Here is a 19,979-nt window from a genome sequence, read left to right on the forward strand (position 1 = left end):
GACTTTGTTATAGCTCCCAGTTTAAAATAATTATCACAATAATAAATATCATACATCTGAAACATGATTTAGCCTTGCTTCAGTATTTTAGTGACTAAGCCAACTATTTTGTACAGTTAATATTTTCTCTTCTGATTTCATGATTATTAGTGTTTCCAACAGTTTGAGGTAATTCAGATCTGTCTGAATAAAGAAAGAAACTATAACAAAATGAAATATATTTAACAAAAGACAATACAAAATAATGTAATACAATATTCCAAAAATATTCTTGAACAATAAAACACTATCTTTGGTATTTTTGGCAGTTTCAACTGCACTCTCAAAATGATTCACGCATGAACCTGAATGATGTGCCATTTTTTGAACATTTATAACAATGTTTTTTAATTTCTTTTGTTAATGATGTTGGACCACTGGCAAATACTGCAACATTTGGCCTGTAAAGAAATTATTGTGATTAGAATGTTTAGATAAAGGAGGAGAACAGTAAGCTATCTTAATGAAAATGGGACAAACCCTGACAACATTAAACTGAACAAATAGAGTATTTTTTTTTTTTACACAGGCATACATGTTTCTTTTGTGAAAATCTCTAGTTTTTAAAAGAATATTTGGGACCAATGAACACCACTCAGTGATACATCATATTACTATAGTAATGGTTATGAATGTACAAAAATATTTAATTTTAAGAGCAGAAGCACTGAGTTGAAGGCAGGCACATAAACAAGACTGAAAGCTTCTTTAGCTTTTGGATGAGTCCTTTTTCAGGTTGTGTGTGTGTGTGTGTGTGTGTGTGTGTGTGTGTGTGTGTGTGTGTGTGTATCTGAGAGAGAGAGAGAGAGAGAGAGAGAGAGAGAGAGAGAGAGAGAGAGAGAGAGAGAGAGAAATATCTCCAAACTCAAACTTAGTCTACAGACGAATTCTCCATCTCATATGCTTACATACCCCTGACCCTCCCTCATCACCCACTATACTCCTGGACTGGTATAAATGAACCATATCCTTTTCCAGAGCTTCAGCTATTTATCATTGTGCTTAGAAATGAGGGATGTATTATCCATATGTATTTGTAGGATGTAACTTTAATTTTAGTATTGTTAATAATGATACTTCTAGCGATGGTAATGGTTGGTTTACTGTTGCCTTTGTGAAACTTGTATCAGTGTTCCTGCAGCTGCTGCACTGGAGTGTTAAGATTCATGTAATGTGATTACTTATCATGCATGTCATATTGGTGGGTAGATAATAAAGATTTTGGAAGACACAGGTGCCTGACCTCTCTGATACATCCACCCAGCACATCCTGTTCCAGTCCTCTGACAGGATTATTCTTTTCCATCAGCAGTGGGGTCAATTGTTGAAGCAATTCAGTAATACACCAGCTCTGTTGCAGTTTCTGTGGAATGTATGTGTGTAGGACCATCAACTAATTGGCCACCTGAAAGAATGGCCATTCCCAGCTGTGGCCAAGCACTGACCTGACAGACCAGTGACAGAACATACTGCTGGCACAACATACTCATTTCAATTGCTACTCCATAACTCCTGCCATATGGATCCTTCTCCCCAACACCAGCCTCTCTGAACTACTTAGATGGGAGTTGTCCTTACTTTACCTCCTTCATTTCCATAATCCTCCTGCCCTCAATCTCTGCTAGCATCCTGCTCTACACAATGGAAATGCAATGGTTGTCTTGAATACGACCTAGCATGACAGCAAGATTATCTGCTAACATATAGGAAATTGAGTAAAGACTTTACTGACAAATTTCTTAGAACTGTTACGCAGTTGATAAAGAAGTCCTCTATTGAATAGAGTGTTCAGAAAGGTCAGTTCAATTCATTTGCACTACCAACAAGACTTTATCGATTGCAGAAGGTGCACAAAGAACATGATCCTTTAAGATCTTTAGCGAGTGTTATTGTTTCGCCCACATATTCTGTTGCCAAGTTCTTGAAAATATTATTACGACCGTATGTTGGCCGATCAGATTCATATATCAAGAATTCAGCACATTTTATCAGTAAGTTAAATGGCATAGTGGTACAGCCAGAGGACATATTAGTTAGTTTTGATATGGTGTCGCTATTAATTGTGGTTCCACTCAACAATGTGTTGCAACAGCTGAATTGGATTTTTCCTCCCAATGTTACAGAATTGTCTAAATGTTGCCTCACAACAATATATTTAAAATGGAACAATGAGTTCTGTGAACAGATGGATGGTGTCACTGTGGGGAGTCCTTAAGCCCACTTAGGGAGTCACTTAGCCCACTTATAACAAACTGATTTATGGAAGAATTTGAGGAGCAGCATTGGAAACAGTGAACAAGAAAACGAATATCTGGTTCTGGTATGTGGCTGATACGTTTATTTTGTTGTCATGTGGCAGGGAAGAACTAGATCAGTTTCACAAACATCTCAATGAGATCAATCCAAAGATTCAGTTTATCATGGAGGAGGAGGCAGGTGGAAGATTTAATTTTCATGGTGTGCTAGTTTTCAAGAAAGAAGATGGTAGCTTGGACCACACAGTTTTAGTGAACCCCCCCCCCCCCCTCCCACACACACACACACACACACACACACACACACACACACACACACACACCCTGTTTCCTACATGGGATTCCAACCACCACTCACAACAAAAGTGAAGCAATATAAAAAAGTTTGTGGATAGAGCAAGGCAAATTTGCAAACTAGAGTTGTTTGACAAAGAATTAAAACATCTCACCAACACATTACTCAAGAATGGTTATTCACTCACAGAGGTGAAAAAAGTGTTAAGACTACCATGTAGAAATCATGGCAATGTCCAAGCAGCAATGAAATTGGAAGTTTTCCTGCCATTCAGTAAGGACATTACTGACCGCATAGGAAAAATCTTGAGAAAGTGGAACATCATGGTAATCTACAAACCCACATGGAGGGTACAAGTTCACCTAAAACCTGCCAAGGATACTCACCTACTGCTGGAAAAAGCAGGAATTTATAGGATTCCATGTAGTTATGGGGAGGTGTCCATGGGTACTACAAAAAGAACAGTGAAAAAATGACTGGAAGAACATAAGGGCAATTGCAGAAGAGGGGAGGTTGACAGATCAGCTGTTGCGGAGCATACTTTGCAGCCAGGAGACCACCATATTCATTTTAATAGGATTCAAGTACTGGCAGCCACAAGCAGATACCATGAAAGGCTATACAGAGGCCATACAGATTTCAATAGGAATGAGGCAAGCATGAAATTTTATGAAATCTGGATTCTGGTCTGAAGAAGACGTATACTAGTCTTTCACCATGGTGTGACAGCAACAAGGGATGATGGCATTTGATGTGAGCCAATTGTACTCATGTTATTCTCAGACTCCCATCTCAACCTTTTCTTTGTTTTTTGTCCATATTTGTAAATCTTTAGTTTCTACTTGGACATTACAGTTCACTTTGAGTTAAGTTCTCATCTTCCATCTCTGAAAACATGAATTTTAACTGTTAGCTCACTAGCTTCTGAGCTACTTCCTTGCACCTTGTCTCTCTTACAACTGACAGAATGAAAAAAATATGTCCTTCCCTCTAGTGCTCGTGCATCTTACTCATTATTTCTGTTTATGCTATCCCTTTCTCCCGACAAAGCAACTATTTAAATGGTTTAGTGGAGGAGATAAAAACTTTTTTTAAATTTTTATTTTAAAGGCTGTCAGCTCCACATCAGTTGGTTCTGTTTGAGAGTAGGTAAGCAGATACTGTGTTACTGCCTTTATTTGTTTCCTGTGTGAAATTTAAAAGGACAATTTGAATATAAAATTAAAAAAAAATATTCTTCTCACTTCAATTCATTGGAATAAACAAACAAAATTCACAATAAAAGCAAACATTGAATGAAGTAAACTATAATTCTTTGCTTACTTACCTTCTGTACATATTTTTCCATTGTTTAAAAAGACTACCCCACTTTGGACGACCATTCTGAAGTCGGTGTAACAAAACCTTGTATTTCTGGCTAATTTCAACCTGCAAAAAATGAAAAAAATATTCAGACACGATATTTACGCTGAAATCAGCATCTTAAGTAATAAGGAAATTAGCTTTGTACTCATTCAATCTGTTATGTTGCAATGCAAAGAGAAGGGAACAGATACTAGATGAAACAGAATTATATGGAACGCACACTGTTGTAATAATAATCTGCCAGAGCTGCTCTTTTATATTTAATTCACCATTACTGATTTCAAATGATGCCTCACTCTCATATTTATATAGTTTTGGTTTTAGGTATAATTTTTAATAATGTTATAAGATCGTAAATGTTATTCTTCAATTATGTGCTACTCTTGTTTTGTCATATTTGAGCATGACTGTTACAATCACAGTCTAACATAATAGTCATGACACTCCATCATTTTTTTGTTGCCCACTGTGACATCAGTGCACCAAGCAGCCAAAAAGTTATACTGTTGAGTTTGGTGAGATCTTGTGAAAGTGAAAGCAGATCTTAATTGTTTATATTGATCTGCAGAATAGCTTTTACAAATGGGAGCACCCATAGTGCAATAAATTGTAGCAATAACAATAAGAAGGCACCACATTTGTCTTTTTTTTTACGTTTCCTAATGACCCTAGGAAGTGTGAATCGCTACTCTACAAAACAGTTTATTTACGATCTTCTTGTAACCTACAGATATTTGCTGGGGAACGTCACATTCTTTACGGACAAAAACATTGCTAGTAAAAAGCAGAAGACCTGATATTTTGCAGAAAAGTATCACATAACTACTAAAAAATGTTATATTTTCTTCACAACTTTTCCAGTCAAATCAGTGAATGTGGAACATAGGAAATGTGTATGGAATGCAATACCTACATTATTTAACATATCAGATAAGCTACCACAACTGTAACTGAAGGAAAAACCACATAGACATGATAATAAAAGAACAGAAACAATAAAACTGTTTCTCAACACAGAAGAAACCAATTCCAGAATTGTTACTGCATCTGAGCCACAACTGGCACTAATCTTCGCCACATTTGCTTCTGAAGCAAAAGTAATTAAATTTACAAAAACATTTATTTATTAGAGATTCAAGTAAAGTGTAAGAGGTTGCAAAACATCTGGCTTCCAACAAAGTCACCACATGAGAAGGAAAGTGCATATCATGATAAGAACAAACAAGAGAAATGTATTCTTTTCATGAATGAAAAATGTGATTATATTCTCTTGCTTTCAGCAGAATAAACTTCAATTATACACACATTGGAAGGTATTTCTTAATCATTAAGTTGTAACTTATGTCACTGAATCAGGGAGATTCAACTGTTTTTATACATATTTCATAATCATTCATGTCTCTTGATAATTTATTAATATTTGGAACACAAAAATGTAATACCCGTTCTGATAAGTAACTAGAAAAATAATTAAAAACAAACTTTAATTTTACAGCTGCTTTCTCACTGCTTGGGGTGCTAGTGTTGCACCAACTGTCACATGATAACATTTTTCATAGCAGTGAGTGTCGCAACTGTACATGTTAGACTGTGGTTGCAATATTGATCTCTGTGACAGAGATGTTATTTGTTACTCAATTTATATCGTTAATGAAAATCAGTTTATATTGTTTGTAAAATTCAGAAAAAAGGCAGTTCTAAATTTTACACATAACATAAACAAACTTTCATCAAAAATATTAACAAATCATAATTTGACACATAAATCAATACTGTAACAGTGCATGCAAAAATATGACAAAATAAAAGTAAACAGTAATGGAAAATTGACGTTTAAGATCTTATAATGTAAGTAAAAATTGTACATATTAATAAAGCCTTGACTATATTTACATATTGCTTGAGAGTGAATCATCACTAGAAACCAGTAGTGGTAAATAAAATATTAAAAAAGCAGCTCTGGTGGTTTATTACTACAACAGGATGCATTTCAAACAATTTGTTGGCCAATTTCAGTTGAAAGAAAAGTGGAATTTGTTGTGGGATGTCATGGAATATTCGCACTTCAGCTCCTATGGTTTCATGAAGTTCCAACTGTATGTAGCCTTTCTGTAATTGAGTTTTTTGTTGGGAAACCAAAACATCATAGATTTTCATAAGTGCTCACAGAATGTCTACAGAGAACTGGCAATGAACAGAATACAGTGAGTTGTTTTGGGTGATGCATCCGTCATTCTCGCAATGAAGTGACACTAACCTGTCTGATCTCATGTATGCCGGCCAGCCGCACATAGCTGTGATAACTGCAGTGCTGAAACGTGCGGATATTCTCATTCGAGGTGACTGATGGAACACAGACAGACACCTCACAGTTCAACTGGATATCTCTGTTGGGAGTGCTGAACACTTATCCATCAGTTGGGATACGCAAAGGGATGTGCCTACTAGGATCCTTGCTGCCTAACAGAAGACCATAAAGAGCAACGAAGGACCATCTGTGCAGAATTACTTGCACAGTACAAGGCTGATCATGACAGTTTTTTGTCAAACATTGCCATAGGTGATGAAACATGAGTTCATCACTTTGAAAAGGAAACAAAATGGCAATCCGTGTTGTGAAGTGGCACCATACCACCTCTCCTGCGAAGAATAAGTTCGAAGCTGCACCCTCAGCTGGTAAATTCATGGTGATGGTCTTCTGCGATCCTGAAGGGGTTATTCTATTTCTATTCACAGTGCAGTAATCAACTCTGAAATGCATTGTGCTGTCCTCAGGTAACTGAAGAAATGACTTCAACATGTTTGTTGTCACAAAAATGCAAATGAACTCTCCTTCTTCTCCATGACAACGCAAGGTCTCTGAGAGGAGGTTGCAAAATTTCATTGGTCTGTTCTTCCACATTAATCCTACTACCCAGATCTTGCACCTTCTAAAATCCATCTGTTTGGCCCAATGAAGGATGCACTTCATGGACAGCAGTATGTGGATGTCAGGGAGGCTTTTGATGCAGCAAGATGTTGGTTCTGATGTCAACCAGTAGGGCGGTACCATGCTGGCATACAGGCCCTCCAAGTAAGGTGGTATAAGGCCATCTCATTGAATGAAGATTATATTGAAAAACAGGATTTTGTAGCCACAAGAGGGGGAGAGGGTAATATGGTGTATTGGAATCCTGAATAAAACCAACCATTCAGAAAAAAATATGTTGTATTACTATTGAATGCCCCCAGTACTTACACTGTGCAGAAATGATAACTGAAGCATGTAATCCATTTAGGAAACTGACTCCTGGAAACTAATTTATTTTTAACTGTTAAGGGATAAAGAGTTGGAGAAGTGCTTCTTTATTTATGCCACTCATTCTATTTCTCTAATGTGTCTGGATTATTTTTGATGTTATTTAAAAAGACAATCAAAGTTTTGTTGTAGTGTTACTCTGTTACTGTTTTGTAAGCAGTTCTTCTCTCAATAAATATAATGTGTGTGATACAACAGTTTTAGTTCATTACAATAATGATTATGGGCCCAGTTGTGCTAATTGAGAAAATAGAAAACTGTGTTAGTGTCAATTAGCCAATCTATAAAACTCACACATGTGGTGAACACAAAATATCTGCCAATACAGGCTGACCATTTTCACGCATTCATCATCATCATCTTGGACAGTTTCCAGCCACTGGCTGGGTCTGTCGGGAACACAAGCCTCTCCACCGTGTTCTGTCTTTCCACCATTCCCCCTCTTCCACCTTCGTCCAGTTCTCTCCTCTTCTCATCACACATTCCTTCACTCCCTTCACCCATCTATCTCTTGGTCTTCCTCTGGGCCTCTTCCCCTCCAGTTGCAGATCAAACATCCTCTTTGGAATTCTTCCCTCATCCATTCTCTTCATGTGTCCATACCACTGCAGTCTTGATTTTTCTATCCTGTCCTGTACTGGTTCCTCCTTTAGTCTTTCCCTCACATACAAATTTCGCAATCTGTCTCGTCTTGTTACACCCAACCTGCTCCTCTGGAACTTCATTTCACTAGCCTGTATTCTACTTTTGTCGCTTTTGTGCATTACCCATGTCTCACTTCCGTATGTCAATATGGGGACAAAGTAGGTTCGGTATATAATTGCCTTGGATTTCTGTGGCACCTCCTTGCTCCAAATAAGCCCCCTAATGCATTTGTAGAACTGCCCTGCTTTTCTGCATCTTTCATTTATTTCCATTGCGTTTCCCCCCTTACTTTCAATCACGCTTCCCAGGTACTTGAAGTTCTCTACCACTTGTAGTTTTTCCCCTCCACAAGTTATATCCACATTTGGCCTATTCTTCTTCCTTGTTGTGACGATTATTTCACTTTTCTTTGCAGAGAAATGCATTCCATATTGTGCTGCCGTTGCCTCCCATGCATCTAACTGCTCTTGCACCTCCTTCACGCAATTTCCCCATAACATCAGGTCATCGGCAAAAAGCACTGCTTTCATTTTATGATCTCCAATTGCATCTGATACTTGCTGTAGGATTTCATCCATAACAATAATAAACAATAAAGGCGAAAGTGCACTTCCCTGTCGCAGCCCATTTTCCAGCTTGAACCATGCAGTACGTTCCCTCCCCACTTTCACACAACTCTCACTTCCCTCATACATTTTTCTGACTTTTCGTGTAATCTCTTCGTCTATCCCTTTTGCGTTCAGCACATCCCAGAGCTTGTCCCTACAGATACTATCATACGCCTTCTCAATATCCAAAAAGGCCATGATTAAGTCCTTCCCGTACTCATAGTGCCTTTCCTGCAGTTGCCTTACCGCAAATATGAGGTCCGTTGTTGATCTTCCCGGTCTGAAACCGTACTGCTCCTCTTGCAGTCTACTTTCAATACTGCTTCTTATTCTCTTCTCCAGCATCTTTTCATAGATTTTTCCACAGTGGCATAGCAGGGTGATTCCTCTGTAGTTCTCACATCTCCTTTTATCCCCTTTCTTGAAGATCGGGACTATAATTCCTTTCTTCCAATCCTCAGGAATTCTGTTCTCCTTCCACACCACCCTCAGCACTCTGTATAGCCACTGGGTTCCTACTTCTCCTGCTGCTCGTATCATATCCACTGTTACTTCGTCCCAACCTGGTGCCTTGCCCCCTTTCATCCTCTTGCACTTCGAAAATGTTAATTGACTGTGACTGTGTTTGTGATTTCAGGGAAAAGAAAATAACAGTAAAATGGGTAGATGTGATGGAGAACAGACACACTTCTGAGAAATTAAATGGAGTGAATTACGCTTTCTGATTGTATCAGATAAAAATGATTCAAACAGACTCTGATTTGTGGACTATAATTCAAACTGGTGGGATGGAACCTGGTGAAGGTACATCAGCTGTTGATTAAAAGGCATGTTCAACACTTCAAGGGAAGGAGCTAGCAAAAGTTATACTTCACATATGCAACGAGCAACAAATGCATATAAGAAATTTGTCAAATCCAAAAATAGTATGGGAAGAACTTCAAGAAATATTCACCCCAAGGGGTGGCAAATTTCACACTGTGCAACTGAGGCAGAAGTTATATTCACTAAAAATGAAGAATTGTGAATGTATGGAAAATTATTTAGGACTGATAAACAAAACTGTAGCAGATCTAAGGGGAGAACATTGGAGACAAAAATGAAGACTGGAACAAAAAAAAAAACCTTTTTTTGTAATCAGTTGATGTTCGATCAAAATAAATAAATAAATAAAAAAGGGGAGATTTAGCACAACCAGAGGTTGTACAGAGTTTCAGGGAGAGCATAAGGGAATGATTGACAGGAATGGGGGAAAGAAATACAGTATAAGAAGAATGGGTAGCTTTGAGGGATGAAATAGTGAAGGCAGAAGAGGATCAAGTAGGTAAAAAGATGAGGGCTAGTAGAAATCCTTGGGTAACAGGAGAAACATTGAATTTAATTGATGAATGGAGAAAATACAAAAATGCAGTAAGTGAAGCAGGCAAAAAGAAATACAAACGTCTCAAAAATGAGATCAACAGGAAGTGCAAAATGGCTAAGCAGGGATGGCTAGAGGACAAGTGTAAGGATGTAGAGGCTTATCTCACAGGGGGTAAGATAGATACTGCCTACAGGAAAATTAAAGAGACCTTTGGAGAAAAGAGAACCACTTGTATGAATATCAAGAGCTCAGATGGAAACCCAGTTCTAAGCAAAGAAGGGAAAGCAGAAATGTGGAAGGAGTATATAGAGGGTCTATACAAGGGCGATGTACTTGAGGGCAATATTATGGAAATGGAAGAGGATGTAGATGAAGATGAAATGGGAGATATGATACTGCGTGAAGAGTTTGACAGAGCACTAAAAAACCTAAGTTGAAACAAGGCCCAGGGAGTAGACAACATTCCCTTAGAACTACTGACAGCCTTGGGAGAGCCAGTCCTGACAAAACTCTACCATCTGGGGAGCAAAATGTATGAGACAGATGAAATACCCTCAGACTTCAAGAAGAATATAATAATTTCAATCCCAAAGAAAGCAGGTGTTGACAGATGTGAAAATTACCGAACAATCAGTTTAATAAGTCTCGGCTGCAAAATACTAACGTGAATTCTTTACAGACGAATGGAAAAACTGGTAGAAGCTGACCTTGGGGAAGATCAGTTTGGATTCCGTAGAAATATTGGAACACTTGAGGCAATACTGACCCTACAGCTTATCTTAGAAGCTAGATTAATGAAAGGCAAACCTACGTTTCTTTCGACAATGTTGATTGGACTACTCTCTTTCAAATTCTGAAAGTGGCAGGGGTAAAATACAGGGAGCGAAAGGCTATTTACAATTTGTACAGAAACCAGATGGCAGTTATAAGAGTTGAGGGACATGAAAGGGAAGCAATGGTTGGGAAGGGAGTGAGACAGGGTTGTAGCCTCTCCCCGATGCTATTCAATCTGTATATTGAGCAAGCAGTAAAGGAAACAAAAGAAAAGTTCGGAGTAGGCATCAAAGTCCATGGAGAAAAAAAAAAACTTTGAGGTCTGCCGATGACATTGTAATTCTGTCAGAGACAGCAAAGGACTTGCAAGAGCAGTTGAACGGAATGGACAGTGTGTTGAAAGGAGGGTATAAGATGAACATCAACAAAGGCAAAAACGAGGATAATGGAATGTAGTCGAATTAAGTCGGGTGATGCTGAGGGAATTGGATTAGGAAATGAGACACTTAAAGTAGTAAAGGAGTTTTGCTATTTGGGGAGCAAAATAACTGATGATGGTTGAAGTAGAGAGGATATAAAATGTAGACTGGCAATGGCAAGAAAAGCGTTTCTGAAGAAGAGAAATTTGTTAACATCAAGTATTGATTTAAGTGTCAGGAGGTCGTTTCTGAAAGTATTTGTATGGAGTGTAGCCATGTATGGAAGTGAAACATGGATGTTAAATAGTTTAGACAAGAAGAGAATAGAAGCTTTTGAAATGTGGTGCTACAGAAGAATGCTGAAGATTAGATGGGTAGATCACATAACTAATGAGGTGGTATTGAATAGAATTGGGGAGAAGAGGAGTTTGTGGCACAACTTGACTAGAAGAAGGGATCAGTTGGTAGGACATGTTCTGAGGCATCTAGGGATCACCAATTTAGTACTGGAGGGCAGCGTGGAGGGTAAAAATCATAGAAGGAGACCAAGAGATGAATACACTAAGCAGATTCAGAAGGATGTAGGCTGCAGTAGGTACTGGGAGATGAAGAAGCTTGCACAGGATAGAGTAGCATGGAGAGCTGCATCAAATCAGTCTCAGGACTGAAGACTACAACAACAACAACAACAACAACATTCTGTGTTGACTTCCAGATGAATAGAATGCAGTAGTTACAGCTTTGTGCAACTTGCCAGAAACTGATGCTACAATCTAAAGGTGCCTACTTGTGAATATGTTAGATGTCATGAATATAAGGAAGATAAACACTCCACAATGTTCTTGAAAACTAGTTCTGGTAATCAAAAGTACTGAAATACACCTCTTAGGGAATGGGACTAAGGACTGGAACAAACAAAGAAAGAACCAACACAGAAGGCAGTTTTGTTTGCTACAACTGTCACAAAGTTTGTCACATATCTACAAACTGTCCTGAAAGAGAGAAATTTAAAAAAGAACAAAAGAAACTAGGCACATTAGCATCAGTGCTGCTTGTGGCACAGTTACATTGATTGGTGATAACTGGACAGTGGATTCCAGAGTAACTCATCACATGGCTCCAAATGAAAATTATTTTTCAGCTGTCAATAAAAGTATTTTAGCTGGGATTATAACCTTAGCTAATGGCAGAAAAAAAGAAGCCATGGGGAAAGGTACAGTTAAGGTGAAGAAAATTAACAAAAAAGGTTTGCCCAAGGAATTCATAGCTAAGAATCCACTACTTGTGCCTGAGATTGACCATGCAATCTTATCTGTGGGGCAGCTCACTAAAAAGCATAGAAAGGTTGTTTTCAATAAAGAATGCTGCAAGATCTATGATGAACCTGGAAGAGTGCTCATTAAAACTTAGCAGGAAGATCGTTTATATTAATAAACAACATCATAAAAAAAGGAAGCAGTTCTGGGATTAGACTGTGAAAAAGGTGAAATAAACCTGTGTGATGGCTGTTTGGCAGGTAAATCAACATGAAGACTGTTTCTGAAAACTGTACCACAAGATTTGAAGGAATGAACGATCTCTTTATATCACATTGGGCCTATTGATATTCCAAGTTTTGGAGTCAACAGATATTTAATGAGTATTGTGGATGATGCAAACAGATACGTATTTGTGTGTTTCTTAAAAAATAAGGATGAAGTATTTGAGGAATTTAGGAAATGAAAGATCCAAATGGAAAACAAAATCATAAAATACTTGAAGAGAATTTGCACAGGCAATGGCCTAGAATTCTGTTCATGCAAATGGTCAATTCTATGAATCTGAAGGAATTTGGCATAAAATAACAATGTCATACACATCTCAGCAAAACAATACAGCTAAATGCCTCAACAGAACATTAATGGATATAGTAAGGTCACTGTGGTTAGAAAGTAATTTACTGAAGATTTCTTGGGCTGAGCTGATGTACACTGCAGCGTACATAAGAAATTGTGTTGCAAATAGCCACAACAATGAAAAAATGCCTCATGAATTGTGAACAGGTAGGAAGCCTAGTGTGAGACATTTACAGGTTATAGGATGCAAAGATTTTGTTCACATGCCCAAACAAAGACATTGTTATCCAAAAAGGCAGAAAATGGCATTCTTATAGGATATTCTCTATATGGTAATGGATAAATGATTTGGATACTAGAAATGAAACATGTTGTGAAATCAAGGGACTAATTTTTGAATGGCAAATGCTCAACTCAAAATAAGAAACGGAAAGAATATACTGAACTGTACAATGATGGAGCATTATCATTTCCAAGTATTGAAGATGAAATATGAAGTGAAAGGGAAGATTCAAACACTGACAAGGGATTTTGTGGTTTCTCAGATCAGAAGGAAATTTTGGAAGAAACCGAAGATAATCATGAACTTGTGGAACATGCTGCAACTCCACAATGTAGATGCAGATCAAGAAAGGGTGTAAAAAAAAAAAAGTTTTAAGCAAATGTCAACCAACGAAAATTTGTTCCAAAGAGAAGGTTTATGCTGAAAAAGCACAAATAAATGTCATGCGAGGAAGGAACAGTGATGAACTGTTATTGTATCAAAGCAGTTAATTCTGATGAGGCAGTGGAATGGATAGTTGCAATGAATGAAGAAATTGACTCCTGGAAGAATCATGATGCTTGGAAAGTGTTTGAGCTACAATCTGATGTAATTCCTGCAAAGAACAGACAGGTATTTTGAAATGATTTGCCTACTGATAGCAGCCAGTGCTGAGAAAAGACAGTGTATTGATAAGTATGATCTGAAGAGAGCATATCTGAATAGCAAATTAAAGGGAAATGTTTATATGCTCCAGCCAGAATGTTTCACCAAGAAGGGCCAAGAAAAGTTTGTCTGCGAATTAAACAAGTCAATATATGGATTGAAACAAAGTGGCAGATGCTGGAATGATCATTATAACTCACTACAAAAGCTGGAATTTATTCAAAATGATATAGGTCCATGTGTGTACGAGCTATGTTCAAAGGAATGATATGCTTACATTTGCACAAAATGAAGAGTTGAGGCAAAAGATAAAAACTCTTTTAGAAAGTTGCTTTGAAATTGAGCATTTGGGTGTCACACATGTTAGGAGTGAAATTTGAGGGCAGCAAAGATGGAGCAATTAGTCTTTGTCAGAAATAATATGTTTATAAACTACTTGATACATTTGGGCTCCAAAATTCTGAGCAAGCCAAAACCACCAATGAAAATGAAACTGAATCTCACTGATGTGAAGTGTGATGAGAAAGTTAAAAATCTTCATATCATGAGTTTGTTGGTGGACTCCTTTACCTTTCACAGAGGAGGCAACCAGACATAGGTGTCTCGGTGGCAAAGTTGTCACAATATTGTTCAAAATTTAGTATGAACCACTGGAATGCAGCAAAAAGGGTACCAAGATACATGAAGGAAACAGCACATTACAAACTTACATATTATCCCACTAGTCAAAAACTTGAAATTTTCACTGATGCTGATTGGGATACTTATAAAGGTGATCACGAAAGTATTAAAGGCTATGTAATACTACTGGCAGGATCTGCAGTGTACTGGAGGCGTTTGAAACAAACTGCAGGTGCACTAAACACAATGGAAGTAGAATATGTGTCAGTGGCAGCCTGCACAAGAGAGGTGGTCCAGATGAGAGAATTACCAATGACCCTTAAGCTGAAAGAACTGAAGGCTCAACATTTGTGTGGACTGATACTCAAGATGCAATCATACATGTCAAGAATCGTATAGCCAAATCCACAATGAAATGTACTGCCATAAAATGTCGTTTCATCAGGGAGAAGGTTACGGATGGAATGACTGACGTTCAGTTAATTTAAACAGATAAAAATCGAGCAGACTTGTTAACATAGCCACTAAATCAGAATATTAATGAATATCAATATAAGAAAAAGCTACGTTCAACTCCATTTCTATGACATAGTTGGATTATCTCTGATGTTATTTAGAAAGACAATCAAAGTGCTGCTATAGTGTTTCTCTGTTACTGCTTTGATGGCGTATGCAGTTTTTCTCTCAGTAAATATTATACATGTGATACAACAGTTTTATTCTACAACATTTACCAAAAACCATACAAATAAAAAAATTGGAACTGATTTTCACATGAAATTTATAACTTAATTTCCCACATTACAAAAACAGTCATGCCTGAAACCAACCAACCAAAACTGTCCTTGTCTCTTCAGTTTTCATTGATCTTTACAGAATAATCGACTGCTATCCATCATTATATGTAATCTTTAGTTGAAAATGATCTGCTTCTACATAATATTTGACTTCCTGATGTATTGTAAAGGCATTTGGATGCTTTCCTTTGCTGATGCTTAGTTACAATGGTATACAGAGTATTGCTAGTATTTTATTATGTATACATTTACATTTTATTGCAATTATTTTACCAATTCAGAAATGAAAATATGCTCAAGTTCTAGACTTGCTCCACTTTCTTAAGCATCACTTCACTTAGGACCTGTGCAATGAACATTAATCTAACGTTATTAAATTTCTCTCTCTCTCCCCCCCCCCCCCCCCCTCCCATGACTTTGTTTTAAAACTGGTGACCCATGATTTGAATTCTTATGAGGGGATAATGTTTACCAAATTCAATAAGCAATCTCCTGGCTTGTGCTTGTGAGGGTATAATGTTTGCCACATTCATTGAACAATCTCTTGGGTTGGCTATAAAGTCTTTTGCCCTTGACCAAAGTTTTCTCATTCATTCTGACATGTCAAATTCAGAAAAATCTTGAGCTTTTGATGACTAACTCCCTCAGTGTCATCAGGGGCTAAGACTGACTGTCATGAAACTGGCAAATCTACCAGTTTATGCCCAGAGGTTGGTACCTGATTGGCTAGAATATGCCATGATGACATCACGGAGACAGAGCATGCTGAGACGCCACTCTCTGCACCTATACATTATGTTTGTGTTCACTGTCCAGAATCACTGACAGCACGAACACTCATATCAGGCAGTGAACTATGTGAAGTCTTCCTCTATGATCTTTCTTTGTCGAGCACGTGCTCTTATGCATTGTTAAGTTCATAGCCGATGTCTCTGTTGAAGTTATTATATGTAGTGGAATTTCCACTGATTCCCTAATCACAGAGTCCCAATAGTTCCAATCATGAGGGAGAATTCTCATCTATTCAAAAGTAAACTTATGTTTATTCATTAACAGTGATCAGTCAAGAAAGGTTTTTCAAAATTGTTGTACTTCTTTTAAGATGCCAACTCAGCATGCACCTTCTCCATAATGTCATCATGGCATAATCTACCAATCGGATGCCATTCTCTGGCCATAAAAGTGGGTGCCTCACATGTTCATTCAGACTCAGACCATGACAATCACAACAGAACACAACACAACACATACTTGCTGAGTAAATTGTGTTCTACCTGAGTCATCCCAAATTTCCCAGGCTGCACAAGGGATCTCAATGGATCCTACCACACAAACTTACAACACTCATAATGGTATGGGTGTACCATCTAACAACAATAACAGCCAAAAATCCAAACTATCTTATGAGGATAATACTCCAAAACTAAAACCGAGTGAGGTGGCGCAGTGGTTAGACACTGGACTCGCATTCGGGAGGACGACGGTTCAATCCCGCGTCCGGCCATCCTGATTTAGGTTTTCTGTGATTTCCCTAAATCGCTCCAGGCAAATGCTGGGATGGTTCCTTTGAAAGGGCATGGCCGACTTCCTTCCCCATCCTTCTCTAATCCGATTAGACCGATGACCTCGCTGTCTGGTCTCCTTCCCCAAAACAACCACCCTCCAAAACTAACTGCAGTGAAGAAACTACTGGACAGTAACAGAACACCAAATGGTTTTCTTGTGTTGAAAAACTTGACTCCATGCTCTGCGCTTATTGGTAGCACATCGTGTTTTGTACACATCCACCATGGCACTCGTGGTCACAGCACCAAGTTACGAAACCTGAAGGTGAGCGTATAAGAGCCTGAAACTGGTCGTGTGTTAAATAAAAGAATGTTACAACTGTAGCGGTATTTTCAATTCTGGTAAAACACAGAAAGTTATGGTCACAACATGAAATCCATAAGCTGAAATGGAAAAAGCTGACCAAGCTATCAAACCACCAGTATTTGTAACATAATTTGTTTCTGTGACTAGAAAGTTAGTGGAGGCAAAAAACTCCTTTCACTAACATCATCAGTCGAAGCTGAAGCAAGGACTTGTACTTTCTAGTGTTCCAGCTAACAGCCACTTGCGAGGACTGAAACTATTAGCCATTCAAACATTTCTTGACACACATCAGATGTGCTCTGTCATTAGAATCTATGTAGTTTCAAGTATCTATTATGGAAACAACAACCAATTAGCCAACTACCACAGGCTCTCCAAGCTGACCAAGGCCAAAAGACAAAGTAAAGTACTTATGGAAGTTTGGGTCTGTGCTGGAAGTGTGCTCAGACAGCCAAATTGGTTAAGGCGATCACTCATGACAAATGGGAGATCTTGGTTTGCATCCCAGTCCGGCACAAAGTTTCAGTGTCAGCAATATGTAATATCACTGTCTCTGGCCACTAAGGCTGTGGCAGTTCAGCTTCAGTGGCTAGCACCAGCAGTCATGTGTATTTGAGTTGTACTTATGTGACTGCGTGTATCTTCTACTTCAGAAGAAGGTCCATTGGCTGAAAGTGTAAATATAAACCACTCTTTTTGATGTGCCTGTCTATGACTCCTCGTGTCCTCTATATGGTGAGTAAAATGGTTCAAATGGCTCTGAGCACTATGGGACTTAACACCTGAGGTCATCAGTCCCCTAGAACTTAGAACTACTTAAACCTAACAAACCTAAGGGCATCACACACATCCATACCCGAGGCAGGATTCGAACCTGCGAACGTAGCGGTCACACAGTTCCAGACTGAGGTGCCTAGAACCGCTCGGCCACTGCGGCTGGCTATGGTGAGTAGTAATCTATCCTTTTTGTAATACCATCATTATTCCATCCTGTATTTTCCATTTTTCAATAGATGATATCATCATACCTAATGCAGCTAACATCAGTAAGATTCTGCAACTGCAAATAAAATTTCACAAAGAAAAGCTCACTGCTTAAATGGATATTTTACAGCAGTGGATCATTAACAGGTTCAATATTCATGTGGAGGATTTAAGACCCAGTGCCTTTGCTTGCAAAGCTCCATTTTTAAAGTGTTTGAATGGGGTAAGGGCTAAATGTGGGTTTGCTATCTTTATCGATGATAGATACCATAACTAATTTTCTCTCTCTCAACATCAACTTACAAGTAGTGGTTGCTATTATATCTTCTCTATATCCTCCATCAGCTCCACCTGTCATAGGTCCAAGATTGATAACAGTAGTCAAGATTAAACTGACCAGCAAGAAAGACATGATCCAGATTTTGGCAGAGCATTTAGGTTGAATCACTGCCATTGCCATCCAATATCTGGCTACTGAGGGATGGTTAATGGAAGTGGTTAGGATTTCAGTTCCACCAATAATGAACTTTACAAGTATCTCTTCTCTGTGTGTGAGCTGGACCTGGAATTATCTGAGGCATGTGATGTGTCAGGAAATGGTAAAATCCATTAGAGCATGTTTTGGTACTCCACTGGAAATGCTAAAGGAAACCAACTGAAATATTTTAATCTAATGTGGGAAACAAGACAGCTTCCTGATACATGGAAGGAAGCTATCTTAATCACCCTTCTTAAACCAGGAGAGACCCAAACATGCCCAAGGTATACATCACATCCAGGCCTATTTCAGTTGTTTACAGCTTTTGTTTGGTAACAGTTTGATTTTGATTTCATGGTATATGGATCCACTGTACTATCACACCTTAGGATATTCGACACAGTCCATCATCAGGATCTTAATTTGGCCATACTTTACATCAGGTAGCCACTACTCATGGAGCGAAAGCATGCAAAATGAAACTTCCTGGCAGATTAAAACTGTGTGCCCGACCGAGACTCGAAGTCGGGACCTTTGCCTTTCGCGGGCAAGTGCTCTACCATCTGAGCTACCGAGGTACAACTCACGCCCGGTCCTCACAGCTTCACTTCTGCCAGTATCTCGTCTCCTACCTTCCAAACATTACAGAAGCTCTCCTGCGAACCTTGCAGAACTAGCACTCTTGAAAGAAAGGATACTGCGGAGACATGGCTTAGCCACAGCCTGGGGGATGTTTCCAGAATGAGATTTTCACTCTGCAGCAGAGTGTGCGCTGATATGAAACTTCCTGGCAGATTAAAACTGTGTGCCCGACCGAGACTCGAAGTTGGGACCTTTGCCTTTCCCGGGCAAGTGCTCTACCATCTGAGCTACCGAGGCACGACTCACGCCCAGTCCTCACAGCTTCACTTCTGCCAGTTTCATATCAGCGCACACTCCGCTGCAGAGTGAAAATCTCATTCTGGAAACATCCCCCAGGCTGTGGCTAAGCCATGTCTCCGCAGTATCCTTTCTTTCAGGAGTGCTAGTTCTGCAAGGTTCACAGGAGAGCTTCTGTAAAGTTTGGAAGAGAGGAGACGAGATACTGGCAGAAGTGAAGCTGTGAAGACCGGGCGTGAGTTGTGCCTCAGTAGCTCAGATGGTAGAGCACTTGCCCGTGAAAGGCAAAGGTCCCGAGTTCGAGTCTCAGTCGGGCACACAGTTTTAATCTGCCAGGAAGTTTCATATCAGCGCACACTCCACTGCAGAGTGAAAATCTCATTCTGGAAACATCCCCCAGGCTGTGGCTAAGCCATGTCTCCGCAGTATCCTTTCTTTCAGGAGTGCTAGTTCTGCAAGGTTCACAGGAGAGCTTCTGTAAAGTTTGGAAGAGAGGAGACGAGATACTGGCAGAAGTGAAGCTG

The 19,979-nt window shown here is 38.8% G+C and overlaps 1 protein-coding gene across 2 annotated transcripts in view; it reads right to left on the reverse strand.

Moving 5' to 3' along the window:
- Positions 1–290: 290 nt before the first annotated feature.
- The window catches only part of LOC124711889 (NADPH oxidase 4-like), a 196,820-nt gene continuing 177,131 nt past the window's right edge, over positions 291–19,979 (reverse strand). For both annotated transcript variants that reach the window (XM_047242132.1, XM_047242133.1), the window contains exons 15-16: positions 3,917–4,017; positions 291–440 (exon numbers count right to left, since the gene is read on the reverse strand). In XM_047242132.1, coding sequence (XP_047098088.1) covers positions 323–440; positions 3,917–4,017 — 219 coding nt within the window. In that variant the 3' untranslated portion in view covers positions 291–322. The remainder of the gene's footprint in view (positions 441–3,916; positions 4,018–19,979) is intronic.

The sequence above is a fragment of the Schistocerca piceifrons genome, chromosome 8 (assembly GCF_021461385.2).
Source record: "Schistocerca piceifrons isolate TAMUIC-IGC-003096 chromosome 8, iqSchPice1.1, whole genome shotgun sequence".
NCBI lineage: Eukaryota > Metazoa > Arthropoda > Insecta > Orthoptera > Acrididae > Schistocerca > Schistocerca piceifrons.